Source organism: Dipodomys merriami, unplaced genomic scaffold (assembly GCF_024711535.1).
Source record: "Dipodomys merriami isolate MVZ:Mamm:240054 unplaced genomic scaffold, mDipMer1.0.p SCAF_28, whole genome shotgun sequence".
Classification (NCBI taxonomy): Eukaryota; Metazoa; Chordata; class Mammalia; order Rodentia; family Heteromyidae; genus Dipodomys; species Dipodomys merriami.
In genome coordinates this window covers 11,929,985-11,957,416 of record NW_027204270.1, presented here as the reverse complement: position 1 = coordinate 11,957,416, position 27,432 = coordinate 11,929,985, and the positions used below count along the sequence as shown (strand labels likewise).

Here is a 27,432-nt window from a genome sequence, read left to right as displayed (position 1 = left end):
CCACCTTCCCAACCCTATTCAACCATTTAAAAAGCAAAAAGTCTTCTATTTATTCAAATGTATGTGGTTTTCCTAGAATAATGCATAATCCCTGATTTTTCTTACTAAGGAACATTTGGGAATTTACATTTATTTAGTCTTCTATTTATTTTTTAAAGTACCTTTAGTTGTACAAATGGATTTTCATACATCCATACAAAATACTTGTTACACCAATGGGCCCATCACCTCTCTTTCCTCCCTCTTCTTTTTTTTTTTTTTTTTCCAGGTAAGGGGTAGGTTTATTCAGTAGACCTGCTGGAACCAGGCCAGGTTGGCCCTCCACGTGGCTGGGAAAGGCCTGGGAAAGAGCTGGGAAATAGAGAGAGCTGGAAAAGAGAGAGCTGGGAAAGAGAGTGGGAGAGAGAAGAGAGAGCTGGGAAAGAGATAGCTGGGAAAGAGCTCCTCCCTTTTCTTTATTGTTCATTCCTTTTGTCCCCCACACAAACTTTTTCCCCTAAAATATAAAGGAGTCAAGCTGTGGCTCAAGTGGAAGAACACCAGCCTTGAGCAAAAAAGTTAAAGGAACAGCACCCAGGACCTGAGTTCAAGTTCCAGTGCTAGCATACCCCCCCAAAATATGTCTATAATTATGTATAACATATAATATATTAAAGTTTAAAATATACAAGTATATACACATACATACAAAACATATGGTATTGAAAGTGTACCTGTGATTGAATGATGAAAGATGGATACAGGAGTTCAAGCCCAAATCTGGAGTGTTAAATAGTGCTTCTTAAGCCAGATATCAGTGGCCCACACCTGTAATCTTAGCTACATAGCAGGCTGAGATCGGAGGATTTCAATTTAAAGGTAACCAAAGTAGGAAAGTCTGTGAGATTTATTTCTAGTTAATCTTCCAAAAAGCCAAAAGTGGAGTTACAGTAGTAGAGCATTTGACCTTGAGCAAAAATGTTCAGAGACCCAGGCACTGAGCAGAGCACACACACAAACAATTGAAACAACACTAAGCAACTAGTCCTCTGAACGGGAATAAAAATAAATATACTAAACTAGGAGGTTGCATTCATAATTCAAGTAGTGGTGACTGTTAGTGGTCTAGAGAGAGAGCACACTGTGCATTGAAGAGATTTGTTCTCCCACATGGTGGAAAGGAGACTTTTCTTTTCTTTTTCTTTTTCTTTTTTTTTTTTTTTTGGTCGGTCGTGGAGCTTGAACTTGGCTTGGATGCTGTTCCTGCACTCTTCAGCTCAAGGTGAACACTCTACCGCTTGAGCCACAGCACAGCGCCACTTGTGGTTTTCTAGTGTTTATTGGAGATACGAGTCTCTAGGACCGTGAAACAAAGGAGGAAGCAATAATGCTTGATAAGGGCTGGGAAGGTGGCTCAGTGGTAGAGCACTTGCCTTGCATGCCTGAGGCCCTGGGTTCCATTCCTCAGCACCACATAAGCAAAAAGGAAAAAAAAAAAAACGGAAGTGGCACTGTGGCTCAAGTGGTAGAGTGCTAGCCTTAAGCTAGGGACAGTGCCCAGGCCCAGAGTTCAGTCCCCACGACCAGACCCCCCCCCCCCAAAAAAAAAAAAAGAAAGAAGAAGAAGAAGAAATGTACTCACTATCTTGCCCATGTAATTGTAACCCCTCAGTATGGTATTTTCACAATAAATAATAAGTCTCATGGACTTTCCTGCCTGGGCTGGCTTTGAACCATGATCCTCAGATCTCAGCCTCCTGAGTAGCTAGGATTACAGGCGTGAGCCACTTTGAAGAATCTTCCTTGCAGTTGAGAACTCAAAGCAGATTATTCCTGGGTTGAAGCAGCACTTGCACTGCTAGCATCACTCTTGAGAGCTCTCTTCTGCTCTGCCATGCCGATCACTGGATCCATCCCATCAGTGCAGCTGACCCCAAATCCAAGCCTATCTCATAAATCTCATTTCCTTTGTCCTTACCCACTCCTCCCCACCCCCAGGTCCCTGTTACCTCTTAACTGTTATCTAACCACATACTCTTGACTGTTATTTCTATTCCTCTACTTTCTTTTCCAAATCTTTGTTCAACATAATCTCTAGGGGACCACAAAATCAAATAAAAGAACAACCAGATAAGTTACATACCTACTTTTAAAATCTTCTTACAAGTCTATAGGTTTCAGTACAGGCAGGTTCTCATTGTGTAGCCTTGGCTGCCCTCATACTCCACAGCTCATGATCTTCCAGCCTCACCTCAATCTCTCAAGTGCTCAGGTTACACCTGTTGTATATTTGTTTCTTTGTGTGGGGTCTTGTTTTATTTTGTATTGGGGATTAAATTTAGACTTTCATCCTTATTAGGCAAGCACTCTACATATGTGGGGCTCTGTTGTCTGTTTTTGTTTCTCTTAGTGTATTTAAGTTCTCTGTTCCTAGAGTAAAACCTAGCATACTTTTTGCTATGGGTATTATAGAAAATGAATAAGTATTAGACAGGGATGGACTTTAAAGATCCTTTGATTTTTTTTTTTTTTAACTGTCAGTTCATTTTTATTAAAAATAGAAGATCCGGGCTGGGAAGGTGGCTCAGTGGTAGAGCGCTTGCCTTGCATGCCTGAGGTCCTGGGTTCCATTCCTCAGCACCACATAAGCAAAAAGAAAAAAGCTGGAAGTGGCGCTGTGGCTCAAGTGGTAGAGCGCAAGCCTTGAGCTGAAGAGCTGAGGGACAGCACCCAGGCCCAGAGTTCAGGCCCCATGACCGGACCCTCCCCCCCAAAAAAATAGAAGATCCTTTGATTCTGAATATGACATGTTTCTTATCTTCATGGACCCTCCTGTCTTTCATTAATAAGATATACATGAAACATAAGAACATATCCCTGAATGTTATGAAGAGTACTGTCAGTCTAAAGGAATTATGAAAGAAGGAGGGCATCATAAAATAGTTTGAATATGATCTAGAATTGTTGAAAACTTTATCCAGGTGGCTCACACCTTAGCTGCTCAGGAGGCTAAGATCTTAGAATCAAGAGTTGAAAGCCAGTCCTGGCAGGAAAATCTGTTAGACTCTTACCACTAATTAACCACAGTAAAGGAAGTAGAGCTGTGGTTCCAGTGATAGGGTACCCAGCAAAGAGTAAGGAACAGTGTCCATACCTGGAGTCATTCATGGGTTTTGGACTCAGGGCTAGAGGTGCTGTCTCTGAGCTTTTTTGCTCAAGACTAGTGCTCTACCACTTTGAGCCACAGAACTCATGATCTTTCCTGCCCTGGCAGGCTTCAAACCACGATCCTCAGATCTCAGCCTCCTGAATAGCTAGGATTACAGGTGTGGTGGTATGAGCCACCAGTACCTAGCTTCATGAAGCATTTTTTTTTGGGTTGGGGGGGCCTTGAACTCTGGGCCTGGGCGCTGTCCCTCAGCTCTTCAGCTCAAGGCAAGTGCTCTACCACTTGAGCCACAGTGCCACTTCCGCTTTTCTGGTGGTTAATTGGAGATAAGAGTCTCATGGACTTTTCCTGCTTGGGCTAGCTTTGATCTGAGATCCTCAGATCTCAGCCTCCTGAGTAGTTAGGATTACAGGCATGAGCCACTGGTGCCGGGCTTCATGAAGCATTTTTAATGGGGTCCTTTTACATGGGGAAAGGGCCTAAGTTCTAAGAGCTTAAAAAAGGAAATGCTTGGGGCTGGGAGGTGGCTTAGTGGTAGAATGCTTGCCTACCATGCATGAGGTCCTGGGTTTGATTCCTCAGTGCCACATAAGCAGAAAAGGCCAGAAGTGGTACTGTGGCTCAAATGGTAGAGTGCTAGCCTTGAGCTGAAGTGCTGAGGGACAGCGCCCAGGCCCAGAGTTCAGGCCCCACAATTGACACACACAAAAAAGGAAATGCTCAAGAGAATGGTACCTTGAAAGGTAACTTGCAAGTTAGTATCTGAGAAGGAAAAGTGGTTACATCAGACCAAATTCTTTTTTTTTTTTTTTTTTTTTTAGTTTTATTGTAAAGATACTATACAGAGGGATTAGAGTTACATGAGTAAGGTAATGAGTACATTTCTTTTTCTATTTTATTTGTGAACATACTGTACAGAGGGGTTACAATTACATGGGCAGGATAATGCATACATTTATGAGTACATTTCTTGTCCAACATTGTTATCTACTATGTTTTTCTCCCACTATCCCTTTCCTCCCCCATAATCAGACCAAATTCTTCAGAGTGATCTCAGAGCCCACATGTATATAAGGCAGATAGAGGAGAGAAGGGTAAGGATGTTGACAATATATTCATAAGGAATAAAGATAGACATCTTTTCTGGAATTGTGAGGAAAGAGAATTAGCTGGGTCCCAGTGGCCTAAAATGGGCTGGGCGCCGGTGGCTCACGCCTGTAATCCTAGCTACTCAGGAGGCTGAGATCTGAGGATCAAGGTTCAAAGCCAGCCCAGTCAGGAAAGTCCATGAAACTCTTATCTCCAATTAATAACCAGAAAACCGGAAGTGGCGCTGTGGCTCAAGTAGTAGAACTCTAGCCTTGAGCTAAAGAGCTCAGGGACAGTGTCAGGCCCAGAGTTCTAGTCCCATGACCAACCTCCTTCCCTCCCCCCCGCCCCCATAAAAAATAATAACCTGAAATGATGCTACAGCTTAAAGTGGTAAAGCACTACTAGCCTAGAGCACAAAAGCTCAAGGACAGTATCCAAGCCCTGAGTTCGAGCCCCAGGACTGCCTTTGGCTAGAAACAGTCTTTTTTTGGGGGGGGAGGGGGTCCGGTCCTGGAGCCTGAACTCTGGGCATGGGCACTGTCCCTCAGCTTTTCAGCTCAAGGCTAGCGCTCTACCACTTGAGCCACAGCACTACTTCCGGCTTCTTTCTTTTTGCTTATGTGGTGCTGAGGAATCGAACCAGGGCCTCATGCATGCAAGGCAAGCGCTCTACCACTGAGCCACCTTCCCAGTCCCATTGAAATAGTCTTAAGAGGCTGCTGTTGAAGATCTGCATCATACTTGCTTCTTCTGGCCACATAGGAATGGATATTTTCTTTTTTAATGTGTTGGTGCTGGGGAAACTGTTCCTTAGCTTTTTCTGTCCAAGGCTAGTGCTCTACCACTTGTGCCACAGCTCTACTTCCAGCTCTTTTCTGGTTAATTGGAGATAAAAGTCTCATGGAATTTTCTGCTGGGGCTGGCTTCAAACCTTGATCTTCAGATCTCAGCCTCCTGAGTAGCTACGATTACAAGCCTGTGTTTTTAATACCCAGCAAACATTTTTGGTTTCAAAACCTGTGAAAATAACCTTCTCTTAAGACTTCATCTTTTTTTTTTTTTGTGGCCAGTCTTGGGGCTTGAACTCAGGGCACTGTCCTTGAGCTTCTTTTGCTCAAGGCTAGTACTCTACCACTGAGGAATCGAACCCAGGGCTTCATGCATGCTAGGCAAGCACACTACTACTAGGCCATATTCCCAGCCCCTCATGTTTTTTTTTCTTCTTTTCTTTGTTTCCCATGTTAGCAGGCATTGTGGTAGTACCTCTGCATGAGAGCAAACAAAAGTACATCTGATAGCTAAGTATGATGGAGCATGCTTATAATCCCAGTATTTGAGAGCCTGAGCCTCTCAAGTAGGAAGCTCAAAGCCACCCTGGTATACATAGTGAGAATGTGTTTCAAGAAAAAAAAAAAAAAAAAGCCAGGCACTCTGGCTCATGCCTGTACTCCTAACTACTCAGGAGACTGAGATTTGAGGATTGTGATTTAAAACCACCAGGCAGGAAAATCTGTGAGACTCTTCAATAAACAACAGAAAAAAAAAGCCAGAAGTGATACTACGGCTTAAGTGGGTAGAGCTTTAGCCTTGAGCATGAAAAGACTCAGGCACAGCTCCCAGGCCCTGAGTTCAAGCCCTAGGAAGAACAACAACTAAAGACAGAAACACAACAAGGAACTGTATAAACACCCTGTTTCTGTCATTCATATTGATTGCCAAATTTTTGCTACCTTACTGAACTTAGGGCTAGATTTTTGTGGTCTAGGTCTCTTGGAAGAAACAACAAATCCTCTCATGCTTAAAAATATTTAAATCCTCTGATGCTTAAAATATTTAAAAGATTTTAATGTTATCTATAGTATCTTTTTTTCCCTTTTGTCTATTTCATGATGTGAGGGAAAGACAACAGTTCTTGCATAGGGTTTTTTACAATTTATATGTTAAAAGATAACAAAAATACCACTAGCAATATTTTGTGGGGTGGGGGTTGGTCAGTCCTAGAGCTTGAACTGGGTGGTGTCCCTAAGTTTCTTTTGCCCACAGCTAGCACTCTACCACACGAGCCATAGCTCCACTTCTAGCTTTTTGGTGGTTAATTGAAGATAAGAATCCCATAGACTTTTTTGCCCAGGCTGACTTTGCTGGGTAACCTCAGATTGCAGTCTCCTGAGTAACTAGGATTATAGACATGAGCCACCTGTGCCCAGTGCCACTAGCAATTTTGATAACTAAAGAAGCTAAATGTACTGAGGTTGATGACTTGTTTGCTTTACATGCAACTATTTTTCTATGCTTGTTTCCCTTGATTTGTAGTCCAGATGTTCTCATAATCTTGAAAAGGAAATCTTTCCCTCCCTCTTTTCACTCCCCCCTCCCTCATTACTCCCAGCTACATCTGCCCTAGCTTCTCAGAGCAGAATTTATCCTGTGTATGTAGCTATCTTTCTCTAGAACTCTTATTCTCTGGCAAGGCTGACCAGTCCACTTCTTCATGTTAGTCACAGTACTTCAGCTCTGATACTGCCTGGTGCCTGCTTGAGCCTGTACTGCTTGCCACACATTACTGTATGCTTGTTCCTGGGCCCATTTCCTGTTTCTATTCTTGTATTGGTGGCTCAGCTATGCTTCCTGCCTGTGTGTGTGTCTCACACAGATTCCTCTTGCTAGAGCCTTTTGTTTTCTTCTGAACAACCTCAGTCTCAAAAGAAGCTGAACCTTACCTCTAGTATGATGGCTCCTAGAGTCAGATCTATAGAGAAATACTAACTCTGCACCAATCTTAGAACTTGAATTTGACTGGTTTTTGTTTCTTGTTTTTGGTGATGGTAGTTGTGGGGCTTGAACTCTGGGCCTGAGTGCTGTCCCTGAGCTCTTCAGCTCAAAACGAGTGCTCTACTACTTGAGCCACAGTGCCACTTTGGTTTTCTGGTGGTTAATTAGAGATAAGTGTTTCATGTACTTTCCTACCAGGGCTGACTTTGAACTGCGATCCTCAGATCTCAGCCTCCTGAGTAGCTAGGATTACTGACATGAACCACCAGTGCCTGGCTTGACCTTGTTTTTTGTCTCTAGCTTGCTACAGGAAACTATAGACCCGAAATTGGCATAAGAACATAAATTGGGGGGGGGGGGAATATATTTCCTACTATGGAGAAAGACATTTGGTTCCTATCTAGCTCAAGCATACCTAAAGTCCAGATGATAACCTTTATTTTTTTGTGCTGATACTGGGTTTGAACTCAGACCCTGGGTGATATCCCTTTATTTGTTTGTTTGTTTGTTTTTGGTTGGTCATGGGGCTTGAACTCTGGGCTTGGGCGCTGGCTCTGAGCTCTTCAGCTCAAGGCGAACGGTCTACTGCTTGAACCACAGTGCCATTTCCGGTTTTCTAGTGGTTTTATTAGAGAAAAGAGTCTCACAGACTTTCCTGCCCTGGCTGGCTTTGAACCGTGATCCTCACTCAGATTCTCAGCCTCCTGAGTAGCTAGGTTTACAGGCGTGAGCCACCCGTGCCCTTAGCTTTTATGCTCAAGGCTAGAGCTCTGCCACTTGAGCCATAGCTCCATTTCTGGCCTTTCGGTGGTTAATTGAAGATAAAATTCTCACAGACTTTCTTCTCAGGCTAGCTTTCAATCTTGATCCTCAGATCACAGCCTCCTAAAGTAGCTAGGATTGCAGGTATGAGCCACTGTTGTCCAGGTTCCTGATACTTATTTTTAGTTGTGCAGGTAGTTCCTTTTTCATTAAAATAATAGCCTATAGAGCAAATGAGAACGAAAAGCAAAATATATACTGACTCAACTTCATATCCTATGCGAGCAATCCAACTCCCATGCCCGTTTCTCTAGTTTATAGCTGAAGGGAGAAAATGCATGGATGTTGTAGAAAGGAAGAAATAAAGGAGGCTGTCCTGGACAAACACATTTAACTGTCTAAGTTAACCTACCCCTTTCTACCTCACACTTCGCCCATTTCCCCCAAGGTAGGCATTCCACTTAGCAGAGAATGTGCTTTGTGAATAAATCTCTAATTTTCACAACTACTCTTCATATCATTTGATAATACTAAATCAGATAGAAGTGAAAGTACCTTAGTAGGGAGCCCTGGGCCTAGAGAGGAGTTTGAGTTAAGGAGCTTGGACTTATGAAGGAGAGATACTTAAAAGGAACATATTCTATCAAAGATTCAGTTAAACCAATTTGGAAAGTCCATTAGTCTCTTACTAACCACCAAAAAGCCAGACATAAAGGTGTGGCTCAAATGGTAGAGTGCCAGCCTTAAGCAAAAAATAAAATAAGATAGTGCCCAAGCCCTGAGTTCAAGCTCTAGTATTAGCCACAGTACTGATCAAATAAATAAATAAATAAATAAGCAAGCAGAAAGAAAGAAAGAAGTCAGGCACTGGTGGCTTATGCCTATAATCCTAGCTACTCAGGAGGCTGAGATCTGAGGATCGCGGTTCAGCCAGGGCAGAAAAGTCTGTTAGACTCTTATCTCCAAGTAACCACTAGAAAACTGGAAGCTGTGGCTCAAGCAGTAGAGCGTTCGCCTTGAGCTGAAGAACACAGGGATAGCGCCTAAGCCCAGAGTTCAAGCCCCACAACTGCCAAAAAAAAAAAAAAATCCATGATACTCTTGTCACCAGTTAACCACCAGAAAACCAGAAGCCACTCTGTGGCTTAAAATGGTAGAGCTCTAGCCTTGAGCAAAAAGAGCTTATGAAAATGCCCAGCCTTCCCCCCCCCCCAAGTTAAAGCCCCACAACAAATAAATAAATAAATAAATAAATAAATAATAAATTTTGCCTTCTTTATCCTCCTTTCTTTGGAGAAAGAGAAGATGTGGAAGGGACATGAAATTGCAATTTTTAGGCAAACTTAGTGGTATAGTAGCTTCTGGTTTGTGTCTGTTCTCTGGGAGAAATTAAGGAGTATTTACCCTAAAAGCATTAAGTTCTCCAAATCCGGAATCTTCTGAAATTCTTGAATCAATGTATGGAAGATCTTAGGGGCCTTAGTGACAATGGCCAGTCTCTCCTCCCATTTCTCCTTCCCTTTTTTCTCTATTAGAACTTAGAACTTACATAAACTGCAGAGCTAGCTGAGAGACTCCCCCAGTGAAGCAAGTGCTCTAGCTTCTGCTGTTGAACCTCTGCAAGAAAAAATAAATTAAAAATCAGAAAACCATCCCATATGTGTGTTTTATTGTTCATCCTTGGAGGGTTTGGGTCTTTGGAATAGGAAATAAGCCAAGTCCAGGGCCAAAGATGTCTCTCAGATAGTAGAGCACCTAGCTACCGAATGCAAGGCTCTGAGTTCAAACTTAACCCTCCTCTACCCTTGTAAAAAGCCAACCTAGAAAAATTCTTTGTAGAAGATCCTTAAGCCAAGCTGAGACTCTGTTCTATTAAACTTGGTCCAGAAAGAAAGGACCTATAGATGTAGAACTGTATTAATATAACTGGTAAGTCAAGTATAGAATTTGTTTTTGTTTTGGGGGTACTGTTATCATATGTTAATTTTTGTTGTTGGTGATCATGGAGCTTGAACTCAGGGCCTGGGTGCTGCCCCTGAGCTCTTTGCTCAAGGCTAGTGCTCTACCACTTTGGTCACAGCACCACTTCTGATTTTTGAGTGGTTAATTGAAGATGAGAGTCTCATGGGAACTTTTCTGCCTGAGCCAAGTTTGAACCACAATCCTCAGATCTCAGCCTCCTGAGTAGCTAGGATTACAGCCATGAGCCACTGATGCCTGACTCCAGCTGGGAGACTCTCATCAGCAGTTAACTGGCAAAATGCCCAACTGTAGATCTGGCTCAAGTGGTAGAGTGCCAGCCCTAATTGAAGTTCAAGCCCCAGTACCAGCACAAAAATGTGGACTCTAGCCAGGGATTGAACGCTTGAGCTTGAGAATCAGTGAACATATCCCTTAAAGCTAACCTGATAAAATGGGAATAGTCCATATTGTTTACTGAGATGAGCAACAATAATTTCTTGACATTTTAGGAAAGAGAAGGTAGAAGAGAAAAACAAGTTTCAAATGAGAAGAAGGGATCAAGCTGGGCGCTGGTGATTCATGCCTTGTAATCCTAGCTACTCAGAAGGCTGAAATCTGAGGATCAAGGTGGCTGTGAGACTCTTATCTCCAATAAACCATTAGAAAACTGTCAGTGGCACTGTGGCTCAAGTGGTAGAGCACTAGCCTTGAGCTGACGAGCTGAGGGACAGTGCCCAGGCCTAAAGTTCAAGCCCTATTACCAACCCACCCCACCCCACCCCCCCAAAAAAATAAGGAGGGATCAAAATTGAACAAAAGGATTATTAAGAATGTTTGAAACTAGGCCTTGGTTGGCTCATACATATAATCCTAGGTGTACTTAACAGGTTGAGATCTCATGACAGCCCAGGGAAATAATACTCCAAGACTTATATCTCCAATTAGCCAGCAAAAGCCCGAAATAGAGCTGTAGCTCAAGTACTACACCCCAGCATGAGTAGAAAAAGCTAAATGAGAGACCCTTGAGTTCAAGCTCCAGTATCTTGTAGAATCTTTTTTCTTTCTTTCTTTTTGGTTAGCTGTGGGGCTTGAACTCAGGGTCTGGGTGCTGTCTCTGAGCTCTTTTGCTCAAGGGTAGCACTCTACCACCTTGGGCCACAGTGCCACTTCTGATTTTTGAGTGGTTAGTTGGAGATGAGTCTCATGACTTTCCTGCCAGGGCTGGCTTTGAACTGTGATTCTCAGATCTCAGCCTCCTGAATAGTTAGGATTATAGTCATGAGCCATCAGTGCCCAGCCTTCTTGTAGAATTTTACTGAATTGTTCTTTTCATTCTTTGAGGATAGTAGCTGTCTTTTCTGCTTTCAGGTTCTAGCCATTTGCCATTTTCAGATCTATTTGTTCCATTAAAATACTTGGATTTTTATCTAGACAAATAGGTATAGTTAGACAAACTACTAGCTAATATAAATTTAGAGCTTTACAGAACCTAGGAGGCTCTGAGTCTCCTAATTCTAAATCCTGTTTATCTTATTGCCAACTTTGTCTTGCTGAGGTGACCATGCTTGTTTTCTGTTTGCTACAGTTCTAAAGAGCAGCCAAGCTTGCCTTAAAGAGGAAAGCCAGAAATATGGAAACTTAAGAAAGGCAGCAAGCACCCTTTCCTGTTACACTTATCATACCTAGAACTCCACTTACATTTTTTCCCTTTGTTTCTTTCTTTTCATTCCTTTCTTCCTCCCTTCCTAGCTAAAGTTCTAGGACCATAGCAAATGGTCTTCATAGAATTATAGCAAAGAATGCTTGACTTTGAGAAATTAGTGGTTCCTAATTTCCTTACCTTCTCTAACTTTACCATGTTATTTTCTACTGGTATTAGAATAGCCCCTTTCCATAAATAAGCACTGTTCTAACTCAGGCCCAGCACTGACCCAGTTTTGTTTTGTTTTGTTTCAAATTTTAATCTGTTAACTAAGACACTCATTTCCCCTGACCTAAGTCAAAAGCCTTGAAGAGGACCAGGAAACTGGTCAGGTAACATGGGGGACTGTACAAGCTGAAAGCAAGGTTTCAGTTTATGCCTCATGACCTTCTATGTATTTGGAGAAAGTTATAGACCTAGATTTTTTTTTTAAATATATGACATCTCCCAACTTTGAGATGGACCTGTTTAGTTATTAGACAATGTCAAATTAAAATACCCATTAAAAGGTTCTTTAGGACCTGGTAATTTCTTGTGAACTGCTGCATTAACTTTGGCTTCTCTCTGGCATTTACTCCCTTTGAACTGGTTTCTAGAATTTCTCTTGACTTATGGGTTACTGGGTGTACCATCTTATCTCTCCTTTGCCAACTGTCATTCTGTTCAGTGTTTCTTTTATTTATTTTTTTGTGGAGGGGTTACATAGGGAAGATGGTGATCCAGAATCATTCTGTGTGGTTAAACCTCCAATAGAGAAGATCTGTGGGAACAGGATATCAACCCCTGGAAAATCAATGGCTGCTGCAATGGCCAAGATACTGTTTGTAGGAGCTCCCACCACAGGAATGTAAGCAGCCCTGAAGTCTTTCTTTTCGCTCTTTTTCACCTCAGCTTTGCCCTTAGCCTCTACCCTGAGAGTCAGACCTACCTCCAGATTTTGCTGACATGGACTAGAACAGCAGGTTCTTGTTTTCTTGCAATTAGATTTAAATTTCTTCAGTCATATAGAGCCCCGCCTCCCAGTAGCCTCTTTTCCCAAACATTCCTTCTCTGCACTGCTGCAGTTCTAGCAACAGCCTTACTCAAGTTGCCAAGGCAAGTTCAAGGTTGTACTTCTTTCTTTCTTTCTTTCTTTCTTTTTGGGGGGGGGGTGTCCGGTCATGGGGCCTGAACTCTGGGCCTGGGAGCTGTCCCTCAGCTCTTCAGCTCAAAGCTAGCACTCTACCACTTGAGCCACAGCGCCACTTCCGGCTTTTTTCTTTTTTTGCTTATGTGGTGCTGAGGAATCGAACCCAGGGCCTCATGCATACAAGGCAAGCGCTCTACCACTGAACCACCTTCCCAGCCCAAGGTTGTACTTCTTATTACATGGGAGTTATTTCCCAAGGTGGCAGCACTCACTCAAGTCAGACCTCAGTCTAGAGGTCTAGCATTCAGATGCTGGGTAGAATAGGTGTATAGATGAAAGAGAAGGTCATATTAAGTCTAAAGAAAAACTTTTGGTGAGATGAGGGTTAGGGGGTGTTTTCTGTTTTGTTTTGTTTTGTTTTTTTTGCCAGTCCTGGTACTTGAACTTAGGGCATAAGCACTGTCCCTGAACTTCTTTTGCTCAAGGCTAGCACTCTATCCCTTGAGCTACATCACCACTTCTGGCCTTTTCTGTTTATATGGTACTGAGGAATGGAACTCAGGGCTTCATCTATGTACTCTACCCCTGAGCCACATTCTCTGCCCTAATGAAATTGTTCATTGAACAATATTTATCAAACATTTTGTCTTTAATGTGACTGGCATTTTTCTGCTAACCAATGTCCTTCTCTCTTTCTGGTCTTTGAAGAAAGGAGACAAATACAGCATAATACTATCACTCTTACAACACTGAGTCTAGAAGAGCCTTAGAAACCTCTGGGCTTTGACTGTGAGGAACCAGGGAAGTTGTCCTGTGGTCTTAATTCAAAATAGGTTTTCTAATAGAAGGCTAGCAAAGCACTACTCTGGGAAGGCCTCTGATTTCGCCACTGTTCCACAAAGCTGTTTTTTGTTTTTGTTGTTTTGTTTCATATTGTTTAGTTAGATTTCACTATATTGCTTAGGCTGACCTTGAACTTCTTGACCTCATAGGGTCCTTCTGCCTCAGCCCCCTGAGTATTTGGAACTACAGGTGTATATCACCATGTGCAGCTTAGTTCTCACCCTTGATGTATCTAAAGCTAAAAAATTATTTTAGACTATACTTACTACTTTTTTTTTTTTGGTCGGTCATGGGGCTTGAACTCTGGGCTTGGATGCTGTCCCTGCGCTCTTCAGCTCAAGGCTAGTACTCTACCACCTGAGCCACAGCACCACTTCCTGTTTTCTAGTTGTTTATTGGGGAAAAGAGTCTCACGGACTTTCCTGCCAGGGCTGGCTTTGAGCCGCAATCCTCGATTTCAGCCTCCTGAGTAGCTAGGATTACAGGTGTGATTCACTGGTGCCAGCTTAATTTTATTTTATTGTAAAGATGCTAAACAGAGGGGTTACAGTTTCATGAGTAAGGTAATGATTACATTTCTTGTTGAACATTTCCCCCCCTTCTTTGTTTTTCTCCTACTATCCCTTCCTACCCCCACCTGCTCTACTCTTCCCCCTCCCCCAAGTTGTAAAGTTCGTTTCAAATATAGTGTCTTGTGAGTATCATTGTTGCAATGGGTAGACCATAATTATTGTACCTATAGTGTATAGTTAAGTCATTGGTCCCTTCCCAGTTCTACAATTTAGTGACTAAAAAACCAACCACCTTGGTGTGTTATAGAGAGTTCTGTTGTCCTTTTGGAGCATTTCTGTGCTCTGAGGCCAGTTGACCTATATAATTAAGATGGATCACTACAAGGCTGGTGAAGGAAGAAAATGTGAGTTTGAAATCATCTGAAATTAGGCCGTTCACAGGAATATATCCTCTATCTGAGCCACGCCCTCATGCTTGATAAGAAAAATAGAATACGGGGTTTAAATCCCCAATAGAGACCAGACCCTTCCTTCATAGAAATTAACTTTCTGCTTGTTCCCTAAATTCCACATTATCTCCCTGATTCTCTTGAAAACCCAAGAATGAGAAAAACTACTATGCCCTTTAGTATAGGGAAAGTAGGATTGGAGGTAAGAAGGAAATAGGTGAAAGGGCTGGTTTAAAATAAACTGATAAGTATAGGAAGAGTGGCTAGAAAAAAGGGGAACATACAGCATTGTAATTGTATGAGGCTGTTTTTTATTTGTTTTTGTCGATCATGGGGCTTGAACTCTGGGCCTGGGCATTGTCCCTCAGCTCTTCAGCTCAAGGCTAGCACTCTACCACTTGAGCCATGGTTTTCTGGTGGTTTATTGGAGATAAAATTTCTGAGCTTGCATCTTTGTTAAAATGAAGGGGGAATCTGGAGTTGTGGCACATGCCTCAAATCCCATCACTTGGGAGGCAGAGGCAGGAGGCCGAGGCTAGCCTGGTCTGCAGAATATCAAGTGGGAAAGTTTGATAAACTAAATCAGAAGACAATTTTGAAAATTAAATGTGAATCAGACACTCATGTTACAGGTAAATAGATGATAGTCACATATTTGTGTCAATTTTGTTTTCTTACAAAAGGGAGGGAGAGAGAAACTTACTTAATTACTTCTTTTCAGCATCCTTTGAATTTGGAGATTTTGTCTCCAAGACCTTCTCTATGAATTCTTACACATGTACAGAGGATTTCATTTGGAATACAAATCCCCACCAGGCAGCCAAAAGGTACCAGGAAGAATGAACTATTATCTTCAGAACAATAGCCCATTATAGAAAAAAGAAAAGAGGGAATAGATTTGGGGGGTGGTCCTCATACTATTTGGTAGTGTCTGGGCTACTAACCAAGTTTTTGAGTGGTGAGGCAAGTAGCAAAGAAGTTCTCTGAGACATTGCTGTAGTAATTTCTGCTGTTCTAAACAGTGACATTCAGGCATAAAGCCGTGTTAAACTTCTGCAGTTTTCTTCTCCTTTATTACCTACTTGACACCTGTCCTGCTAGTACCTTCAGGAGTAAGAAGCAACCAACCCTAGAAAGACTGTTTTTAGCCATAGATAAGAAAGAACATAACTGAAATGTTGCTGTACTGAAAGATTCGACAAGTAAAGTCCCCTCAGCTTCTCCTGTTAAACCTCTTCTTTGCCTTAATTGTCTCAGTCCTTTTTCCTTGGAGTTCTGTTTAAGCTGTTGTCTTCTTTGCTACATTTTGTCTTTTTTGTTTGTTTGTTTTTGTTTGCCAGTCATGGGGCCTGAGCTCTGGGCCTGGGTGCTGTCCCTCAGCTCTTCAGCTTAAGGCTAGCACTCTACCACTTGAGCCACAGTGCCACTTCTGGCTTTTTCTGCTTATGTGGTGCTGAGGAATCAAACCCAGGGCCTCATGCATGCAAGGCAAGCACTCTACCACTCAACCACCTTCCCAGCCCATACATTTTGTCTTTTAAAGGGTTAATTTTTGCCAGTTTCTTCTGTGGCCTTCAGGATTTCCTCCCATTCCCCAGCATTGGAGCAGTCTTTTGCCAAGTCTCAGATAGTGAGACTAGACTAGGATGGGGGAACTTGGGAAATTGCTGGTATAGATCTCATCATTTTAGGCTTTTGTACATTTTTTATTTAAGGATTATCATTTAAGTAGGTATAGCTTAGTTGCAGAGTTCCACCTACACGTAAGAACAATAGGATTTACTTGACCATCTCCCTACCCCATGTTGGTAATCTAATTCAGAGCCTACTATATGATAGGCAAGTGCTGTACCATTAAGCTACATCCCCAGGCTCTATGTGTATTTCTCAAATAATCTATAGAATGAGGCAAAAACGTTATAACTCAGCAGATGTAAGTGTAAGTACTTCCGCAGGAAGCCTTTCAAGAATTGAGCCAAATTTATGGGAAAACTCTAATTATAAGCTTATCTAAATAAATTCATTCTTTAATTTTATTATTAGCATATATTAGTTGGATAAGGGAATATTTGCTTGTATGGAAATATCATAGTAATAATCTTATCATTCTCCCTTGTCCTAATCTCCCTTCTTAAAACAGTTTCAGCAGGTTTCATTTTTCTATTTTCATACATGCAAATAAACTATCATGAACTAATTCTTTAGACTTGTCTATCAGTGTTATTTAATCTGCTCAGCAGAATAAACCAATGCTATCTCTATTGGGAGATCTTAAAACAAAACACAAACACACATACACATCTGGCGTCTTCCTGATTGAAAACGTGCTTCATCGAGCAGCCAGTTCATGTTAGAGCTTGTGGTTCTTCCTTTGAGAACACCAGCATACGCCTTCCCCCACACTCAAATGAAGTATGGACTGTGATTTCAAGCATGGTTTTGTTGTGGTGTGAAGAGAAGGTGTTAGCTGCTGAGTTCTGTTTGTCAGCAGAGCCTGACAAACTCATGCTGGCACTCACTGGGGCTGGGCAACCAATCACAGCTGGAACAGTTATCGTCATGGAGTCCCTATGGGCTTTCTCTATCAGGTCACATCCCAAAATAACATTGGGAAGTATTTCAAATGAAGAAATGAAGGCTTTCGGGGCTGTAGCCAGCCTGGAGCGTGAGATTCTGTGTGAAATAGTTGGACCTGCTCCAGCGCTTTTGATCTGCATGGTAGATGAGCAATAAAATGCATGAAACACGTTGGAAACACGTGAGGAAATTCTTCTGGCCCTGCTGCTTCCTTGGAACTGGCAGGGCACTTAGTGGGCTGATCATCGCCACCCATCTCAGCAGTATTGTACTTGGAAAATAGTACACCTAGGAAAAAAGAGCTCTCCACTAGAGGAAGACATCAGTATAATTTTATCCAGCAGATACTAACCAGGTGGACCCTTTTGGTAGAGCTAAGAACCTGGAGTCCTGAAACACCGAAGGCAGCTTCTATTGAGTAGAATGGGTTTTAGATTGATTGGACTTCTTAGTTATTTATAACTGTTATAGAAAACTGAACTTGTTAGGCAAATTGAAGTCTGACTCAACAACCAGGTATCTGGCTTTTTATGGAACAAAAGACCTGAAAAACTGGCTTTTCTTTTTTTTTTTTCTCCAGGATACAAAACAGAGGTGTGTCCTGTACAATAAAAGGATAAGGAAGCTGCTGGGTGCTGGTAGCTCAGGAGGCTGAGATCTGAGGATTACAATTCAAAAGTCCTGTAATTCTTGCCTCCAGTTAATCACCAAAAAGCCAGAAGTGAAGCTATAGCTCAAGTGGTAGAGTGCTAGCTAGCCTACAGCAAAAAAGCTCAGAGATAGCAGCACCCAGGCTGAGTTTAAAAAAGGACCAGGAAAAAAAAAAGGATAAAGCAGAAATCCAGAGAAGTTATCTTTAAGTATAATAGAGTTAGGGACCCCTTTTAATACTTCTTGACACCCCTCCTCATTTTCCAATAAAAACATTGGTTGGGTACTGGTGGCTCACATCTGTAATCCTAGCTACTCAGGGAGGCTGAGATCTGCAGTTCAAAACCAGCCTCAGTAGACAAATCTGAGGCTCTTCAGTGAACCAGCAAAAAGCTGAAGTGGAGCTATGGCTTAAATGTTACAGTGTTAGCCCTGAGCAAAAAAAGGACAACACCCAAAGTTCTATCTCAGTACCAACACCCCCCCCCCCCCAAAAAAAAAAGCCAGGCTAGGTGTCTGAGACTGAAACATGAAGATTACGGATCAAAGCCAGCCCTAGCAAGAAAGTCTCATTACCAAAAAGGTGTGGTTCAAAGAACACTAGCTTGGAGCACAAAAGCTCAGGGACATTGCCCAGGCCTTGAATTTAAGCCCCGGGTTCTCTCTCTCTCTCTCTCTCTCTCTCTCTCTCTCTCTCTCTCTCTCACACACACACACACACACAATGGTAAGTCAAGCTCAGAGAGACAAATGGTATGTGTTTTCTTCATATGTGGACGCTAGATCTAAAATATAACTGAATTTGACAACCTGTATAGGTCTCTAGGCATTCTCACAGTCAGACTAAAGGAGGTCGCTGCTAGAAGAACAGCACTCTTTATTGAAATACATTCATTGAGACAAACTCCAGGAAATGAAAACATAGGTTTTTTTCTTGTTATTATTGTTGTCATTAATAGTAGTGGTATTTGGTTTTGCTTCCCCCCTCCTCCCCTTTGAAGGGGATAAGAAGGGAGGAAGGACGGGTCAACAGGTGCTGTTGTACTATTATAATTGTATTATACACTGTGGAAAATGACCTATGCCACTTATGGGCAAGGAAGAGAGGGGGAAAGGATGACATTGACATTGTCCAAAAGGAAGTATACTTGTTACCTCACTTAGAGGTAATAATAATAGTACATTAATAATAATAGTAATAATAATGGTAAAATTATTTTTTAAGCCAGACAAGAATGTAAGAATTCACACATGTGCATGAGTTGCGCACACGCGCGCACACACACACACACACACACACACACACACACACACACACACACACACACACACACACACACACACACACACACTACTGTGGTCAGCCCCTGGTACCTATAGGTATATCTTACATCTTATACTATTGTTTTATCTTAAAGTATTACACCTGGTCTTTTGGCCCTAGTTAGGGTAATTATATTGACCAGTAGTTTCATGAACATACTCCACACATGTTACAGATTCAGATTTGTCCAGCTCATCCATTGTATAAGTGAGAAAACTAAAGCTCAACTTGTTCTCTCACGTTCTCAAGGTCACAACAATAAATATCCAAAGTTGGGCTTTGTTCTCCTAACCAAAGGGTATAATAGTTCTATTAGAGCATGAACAAAAGTAGATCTAGGAAACATGGATTCAGATTACTACCTAGTTGTTGTATACAACTAGGCACTAACCCAATCTCTGAGTATCAGCTTCCTTGTCTTCAAAATGGTAGTGGTAGCAGAACATACAACCAAGAATTGTAGAAAATTTAGTTATAGAAAGTGCCTACCACATTGTAAATGTTGAAATAGTAACTATTGTTAATAACTTTGCTTCCTATGCTAACTTTTTGGTTCTTAAACTTGTTTCGGGTGACAGGGAGGTTGGATGCATGACTCAGGTGATAGAACATCAGCCAATGAGCAAAAGTGCTAGATTAGGGCTGGGAAGGTGGCTTACTCCGCATGCATAAGACTCTGAATTCGATTCCTCAGCACCACATAAATAGAAAGGCTGGTAGTGGTACCGTGGCCCAAATAGTAGAGCACCAGACTTGAGCTGAAGAGCTGAGGGACAGTGCCTAGGCCCAGAGTTCAAGCCCCACAACCGGGGGTGGGGGGCAGGGGGGCTGGGGGGGGGCAACTTGAGAGATGGGCCTCAAAGCAACCAAATCAGATACTTTTCTCAGCATTATTCTGTGTCCAGGAATACCAGCCTAGTGGGGCTATATTGATGATGGCTTATTTCACCTTTTTAAAAAAATTTTTGCCCAAGGGCTAAGGATACTTTACCAAAGTGACAGTGCTCTTCATATCCTGAGACCTCAGCCCCAAGGCCTGTTACTGGCATTTAACTCATAGATCTATGGTGACCACCTCCCCCACCCCCAACCAGGGTGACTAAAGCAGTCTCCTCCATTATTGCCCGTACTCTATAGAAGTGACTGGTGGTTTGAGCATTTTGTTTTGTTATCTATCTAGTTTTATTTCCTCATTTCTTTATAAAGCCTCTGAGAATATACACCAGATTGAACAGGAGTTCCATTAAGGGTAGTATAAAGACAGTCTAGAACTTTGGCTTTACCTGAATTATCTGAAATGTCTTTACCTAATTAAAAAAAAAAAAAACAAAAGCATTTGAAACGAGTTCAAATCTATTTGAACTCTCGTGTTCTTGATGAATTCTTTTTTTTTTTTTTTTTGCCTGTCATGGGGCCTGAACTCTGGGTCTGGGCGCTGTCCCTCAGCTCTTCAGCTCAAGGCTAGCGCTCTACCACTGGAGCCACAGAGCCACTTCCGGCTTTTTCTGTTTATGTGGTGCTGAGGAATCAAACCCAGAGCCTCATGCTTGCAAGGCATGCACTATACCGCTGAGCTACGTTCCCAGCCCCCTGGATGAATTCTTGATTCCTACTCTGCTTCAAAATACACCATGCTCTTTTTACCAGAAGCTGATAATTTAACAAGAAACAGATACAGTAGGAAGGAGTGAATGAAGGGAAACCTACTGGTGCCAAAGACAAGGCTTTGAGGGGCTAGGAAGGTGGCTCAGTGGTAGAGTGCTTTCCTCGCATGCATGAGGTCCTGGGTTTGATTCCTTAGTACCGCATCAGCAGAAAAAAGCCAGAAGTGGTGCTGTGGCTCAAGTGGTAGAGTGCTAGTCTTGAGCTAAAGAGCTGAGGGACAGCACCCAGGCCCAGAGCTCAGGCCCCACACCAAAAAAAAAAAAAAAAAGACTAGGCATTGAGCCTTGGGTTTTATCTACTACAGACTCCAAGGTCTAATAAATACCTTTGAGACCTTTTGGGACCTATGTAGCTTGTTCCTCTTATCATCATATTATCTCTTTTGAGTCTGCTCTCTTTTGACATGGAAGAGCTCCATCCTTTGGCATTATCTAGTGTGGTTGGCTTTGGTTCCCTTTTCTGCTTTTTTGGTCACTTGTGGGTCTTGAACTCTTGGCCTGGACACTATCCCTCAGCTCTTCAGCTCAAGGCAAGCACTCTACCACTTGAGCCACAGTGCCACTTCCACTCTAATGAGTGGTTTATTGTAGATAAGAGTCTCATGGAGTTCCTGGCCAGACTGGCTTTGAACTGTGATCCTCAGATCTTAGCTTCCTGAGTACCTAGAATTATAGCCATGAGCCACTGGTGCCCGACTTAAAATTGTTTTTATTATTATAAAGGTGATGTACAGCCAGGCGCCAGTGGCTCACGCCTGTAATCCTAGCTACTCAGGAGGCTGAGATCTGAGGATCATGGTTCAAAGCCAGCCCTGGCAGGAACATCAATGAGTCTCTTTATCTCCAATAAACCACTAGAAAACCAGAAGTGGCGCTGTGACTCAAGCGGTAGAGCACTCACCTTGAGCTGAAGAGTTCAGGGACAGCACCCAGGCCCAGAGTTCAAGCCCCACGACTGACAAAAAAAAACAAACAAAGGTGATGTACAGTGGGGTTACAGTTACATAAGTCACATAAAGAGTACATTTCTTGATGGTCTTCAGTGGCTCAAGTGGTAGAGATGCTTGCCTTGAGCTGAAGAGCTGAGAGACAGCACCAGGCCCAGAGTTCAAGCCCCATGACTGACCAAGAAAGAAAAAAAAAAGAGTACATTTCTTTTTGGACAATGTCACTGCTTTCCTCACTTTCCCATTTATTTTCCCTCCTGTCCCTCAAGTTGTATAGTTCATTTTCAATGTAGTGTTCAGTGAGTACCATTGCTGCATTTGTTCCCTTTGTCCCTTCATTTTGTATGCCTCTCCTTACACTCCCAAAGACATATAAATGAACAAAAACTGCAAAAAAGAAAAAAATCTTTTGTTGTCATTTCCTGGAGTTCATTTTCATGAATATAATTTTGTATGATCATATAGACATACGCATTGTGCCTTTCTATTCCTCTCCTAAGAGTGTCCTCCTTGGTCTCACTGTGTTCTAGTTGCATTTTTAAAATATGCTTTAGTTATACCAGCTCTGCTCTATCAGCAAGAAAGCTAGCATTGTCTGATTTTTTTTTTTTTTAACATTGAAAACTGGGTACCAGAACACATACATATTATCTACCTACCTTTCCTTTAGAGCAAGTCATAGAACTCAGCAGAATGCTTCCAGCCTAGGTAAGTAACTAAATGATGAAGTACCTAAAATTGGGTCCTTTGACTTCTAGTACTATTATTGTCAGGCTCATTTTGAACTGATCTTTCCAAGGCAAGCTCATTTTGTATGTAGGAATAGAATTTAAGAAAACTTTTTCTTCTGGACATGGGACTTGAACTCAAGGCCTGGGTGCTTGCTGTCTCTGAGCTTTTTTTTTTTTTTTTTTAATGTCAGTCGTGGGGCTTGAACTCTGGGCCTGAGCACTGTCCCTCAGTTCTTCAGCTCAAGGCTAGTCTCTACCACTTGAGCTACAGCGCCACTTCCGGTTTTCTTGTTGTTTATTGGAGAGAAGAGTTTCACGGACTTTGTTGCCTTGGCTGGCTTTGAACTGTGATCCTCAGATCTCAGCCTCCTGAGTAGCTAGGTTTATAGGCATGAGCCACCAGCACCCGGCTTGTCTCTGAGCTCTTTTGTTCAAGAGCTAGCACTATACCACTTGGAGCCAGAGCTGGTTTTCAGGTGGCTAATTGAAGATAAAAATCTCAAGGAGCTGGGCAGTAATGCCTATAATCCTAGCAACTCAGGAAGCTGAGATCTGAGGATTGCAGGTTTAAAGCCATCGGGTCAGGAAAGTCCGGGAGACTTTTTTTTCAGTCATGGGACTTGAACTCTGGGCCTGGGCACTGTGCCTAAGCTCTTCAGCTCCATGGGGAGTGCTCTGCCACTTGAGCTATAGCGCTACTTCCGGTTTTTCTGGTGGTTAATTGAAGATAAAAGTCTCACCGACTGCCCAGGCTGGCTTTGAACTGCAATCCTCAGATCTCAGCCTTCTAAGTAGCTAGAATTACAGGCATGAGCCACTGTGAGGCACCCAGCTTCCATTAGCCTTTTATCTCTAATAAACTACTCACAAAAACCTGGAAGTGGTGCTGTGCTCAAGTGGTAGAGCGCTAGCCTTGATCACAAAGAGGCTCAGGGTAGTCCCTAGGCCCTGAGTTCAAGCCTCAGGAAAGTCTCACAGATTTTCCTGCCCCAACTGGCTTTGAAACAAGATCCTCAGATCTCAACCTCCTGAGTAGCTAGGATTATAGGCCTGAGCTACTGGCACCAGGCTTTGAATACTTTTCATATTAAGTATTTTTCATTCTTATTGCTAATCCAGGGGTTAACTAACCAGGAACAATCTTTACTGATTAATTCAAGATAAAACAACCCCTCAAATAGAAGTATAGTCCTAGACCTTCTTGGAAGTTAAGAAATTGTCTGTTGTATTGAAATTTTGTCCTTTTATATTAAAAAAAAAAAAACCCTCACTTTTTTGTGCTAGCACTGGGGCTTGAACTAAGGGCCTTGGCCCTGTCTCTTAGCTTTTTCACTCAAGACTCGCCCGGTGCCATTTGACCCACAGCTTCCATTCTGGCTTTTTGGTGTTAATTGGAGATTAAGAGTCTAATGAACTTTCCTACCCATGGTAGGTTTGAACCACAGTCCTCAGGTCTCTGCTTCCTAAATAGCTAAGGTTATAGGCATAAGCCACCACAAGCTGGCTTTGCCTCATCCCTCTTACATTGCAGATACTTTGGTAAATGGAGGTAAGTAATGAAGTAGAGGGCATCTCCAAATGTTTAACCTAGCTTGTTAACACTTTGTTAAAGCTTTAGTTACCATCCTAGGGCATATTTGTATTACCTGCTTTGGAAAAAATAAAATTTCACTGAAGTAATTGCTTTTTTATGATTAAAGTTAGGACTAGGAAAGATGAAAGTTCTGTATCTTTACCAGTTCTTACTGGCATATGGGGTCAGCTACCTGTTTTTACAAAGTTACTGGACATAACCACACTCCTTTTAACATAGTTTGTGGTACTGGGCGCCGGTGGTTCATGCCTATAACCTAGCTACTCAGAAAGCTGACTTCTGCACAATAAAAAATTTTTTAAAAATGAGAAAATTTTAATAAAGAAAGCTGACTTCTGAGGATTGAGGTTCGAAGCCAGCCTGGGCAGAAAAGTCCCTGTGAGATTCTTAACTCCAATTAGCCACTCAAAAACCAGAAGTGGCACTGTGGCTCAAATGGTAGAGTATTAGCCTTTAGCACAAAAAAGCTCAGGGACAGTGCCCAGGCCCTGAGTTCAAACCCCAATACTGAGAGGAAAAAAACATAGTTTGTGGCTACTTTAGCACCAAAAGTAGATTTTTTTTGTTGTTTAGTTAGTTGAGTTTTTGGTTTGTTTTGTTTTTCTTGTCAGTGGTGGGGCTTGAACTCTGGGCCTGGGTGCTGTCAGCTCTTCAGCTCAACGCAAGCACTCTACCATTTGAGCCACAGCGCCACTGGTGGTTTAGTAGAGATAAGAGTCTCATGAACTTTCCTGCCTGGTCTGGCTTTGAACCATGATCCTCAGATCTCAGCCTCCTGAGTAGCTAGGATTACAGGCATGAGCCACCAGCACCCAGCAGTTGGTTTTTTTAAGGCAAAGGCTTGCTGCATAGTCCAGATTGGCCTCAAACTCAGGCTCCTTCTGCCTTAGTCTCAGCAGAATTCAGTAGTTTTGACAAGACTTGTATGTTCCACAAAGTCTGTATTTCTCTCTGGTCCCTGAAAGTTTTATGACTAAAGTTCTGTTGTGTATTCTTGGTTATTTAAGGGAAATTTTAAGTACATAGTAGTATTTTGAAGAATCTGTCTCATTAATCAGTGTTCTTATGTGTTTCAGGATCTATCTGGTTCAATAGATGATCTCCCCATGGGGACAGAAGGAGCTCTGAGTCCTGGAGTGAGCACATCAGGGATTTCCAGCAGCCAAGGAGAGCAGAGCAACCCAGCTCAGTCTCCTTTCTCGCCTCATACCTCCCCTCACCTTCCTGGCATCCGAGGCCCCTCCCCTTCCCCTGTTGGCTCTCCTGCCAGTGTTGCTCAGTCTCGCTCAGGACCACTCTCGCCTGCTGCAGTGCCAGGTACCTTCAAGTGCTGGTCTTTGGGAAAAGGGAAAAGTTGACTTGTCCCAGTGATACCAGTGAGCCCTAGTTGGTATTCGCATTGGTTCCCCATAGCATTTGGAATAGGGTGGAAACCCCCTGGCTGGATATCTCACTGTATGTAGGAGATGGCTGGCCTCCCAAGGAGCCATGGCTTGCTTACTTTCTTTCTGGAACAGGCAACCAGATGCCACCTCGGCCACCCAGTGGCCAGTCAGACAGCATCATGCATCCTTCCATGAACCAATCAAGCATTGCCCAAGATCGAGGTGAGAACCTGGGTTTTGGGGGTTGGAGCAGAGGATTAAAGCAGATCCTTGAGTTCCCAGTGTGACATCTTGGAGAACTGTCTGACTGTAAAATTAGGATGATCCCAGCAGCAAATTGTGGAGCTAGAATGGACTTGGCCATTTTGATGGCTTTTAAATTGCACTCCCTAATAGTCATTCTTTCTCAGTGCTTACCTATATTAGATAGATTCTCCTACATGCCTAATTTGGCCAGCAATTTCTGAAGATTCAGCCTTAACTTTTTTTTGGAGGGGAGGTGGGGGTCAGTCATGAAGCTTGAACTCTTGACCTAAACGCTGTCCCTCAGCTCTTTAGCTCAAGGCTGGTGCTTTACTACTTGAGCCACTATACCACTTCTGGTTTTCTGAGTGTTTTATTGGAGATAAGAGTCTCACGGCCTTTCCTGTCCGTGCTGTCTTTGAACCGTGATCCTAAGATCTCAGCCTTTTGTGTAGCTAGGATTACATGCATGAACCACCAGTGCCTGGCTTCAGAATTGACTTGTCATTCACTGAATCACTGGTCATTTTATTTTTTGTCATTGCTCTTTATCCTTTTAAACCTTGATTTAGTATGACAATGTGCCCTATATTAGTGGTGTATCATTTATGGGGTGTCTAAAAGGGTTAATAGCTATATAGCAAACTAGATAGAGACTCTATGCAAATAGCTACTAAAGAAAATGTAGAAAATGAGGTCTCAGTGTAGATGGGAGATCCTTTGTTCCCATTGTACTGAGCAAATAACTATATGGATACTACTCTCAAATAGGTTATATGCAGAGGAACCCTCAGATGCCCCAATACAGTTCCCCCCAGCCCGGCTCGGCCTTATCTCCACGTCAGCCTTCTGGAGGACAGATGCACACAGGCATGGGCTCCTACCAGCAGAACTCCATGGGGAGCTACGGTCCCCAAGGGGGTCAGTATGGCCCACAAGGTGAGTATGTACCGAACTAGGAGTCAAAGATAGAAATAAGAAAGTCAAAACAGTTCCTGTTTGATATGCTAACACTTAGGTTATAAATGTAGGACTAAGTCATGTTAGTAGTGTATACCTGTAATCCTAGCTACTCGCGAGGCTGATACCTGAGAATTGTGATGTGAAGCCACCCTAGGCAGGAAAATTGGCAGGACTCTTATCTCCCATTAAACGCATACACACACAGCAGAAGTGGAGCTGTGGTTCAAATGGTGAAGCATCAAGGACAGCACCCAAACCCTGAGTTCAAGTCCTAGGACCAGCAAAAAAAGGAAGAAAAAGAAAAAAAAAAAAAAGACTGTCTTTTACCTTAAAATCTCCTCAGTCTATACCCTAAAGTAGGACAGGTTGGAGTTCTATCTTTCTTCACTTATTTTTGTCACAATGGGAATGTCTTTGAATTCCAATGATGAGCCCCTGTTTCATTTGTAAACTAGAACTAAGGTTTTTACCTCATAACTGAGCACAGATGCCTAATAGATGGTAGAGTAGATATTGATCATTACTTTTTCTTGGTGCTGGTACTGAGGTTTGAGCTCAGAGCCTACATGCTGTCCTTTAGCTTTTTTTTAGCCTGTAGGTTAGCACTCTACTACTTGAGCCATTCCTCTGCTTCTAGTTTTTGTTTGTTTTGTTTTGTTTTTTGGTCCAGTCGTGGGGCCTGAACTCTGGGCCTGGGCGCTGTCCCTCAGCTCTTCAGCTCAAGGCTAGCGCTCTACCACTTGAGCCACAGCACCACTTCCAGCTTTTTTCTTTTTGCTTTATGTGGTGCTGAGGAATCGAACCCAGGGCCTCATGTATGCAAGGCAAGCATTCTACCACTGAGCCACCTTCCCAGCCCTTCTAGCTATTTTTTTAAAGCTGGTTAATTGAAGATCAAGTCTAGAATCTGTCTCCCTAGTTGGCTCTCACCTTCAATTCTTAGATCTCAGCCTCCTGTGTAGCTAGGATTATAGACATGAGC

The 27,432-nt window shown here is 42.6% G+C and overlaps 1 protein-coding gene across 2 annotated transcripts in view; it reads left to right on the top strand.

Moving 5' to 3' along the window:
- Arid1a (AT-rich interaction domain 1A) overlaps window positions 1-27,432 on the top strand; it is a 108,399-nt gene that overhangs the window by 58,203 nt on the left and 22,764 nt on the right. For both annotated transcript variants that reach the window (XM_070037552.1, XM_070037551.1), the window contains exons 5-7: window positions 24,936-25,176; window positions 25,377-25,466; window positions 26,259-26,426. In XM_070037552.1, coding sequence (XP_069893653.1) covers window positions 24,936-25,176; window positions 25,377-25,466; window positions 26,259-26,426 — 499 coding nt within the window. The remainder of the gene's footprint in view (window positions 1-24,935; window positions 25,177-25,376; window positions 25,467-26,258; window positions 26,427-27,432) is intronic.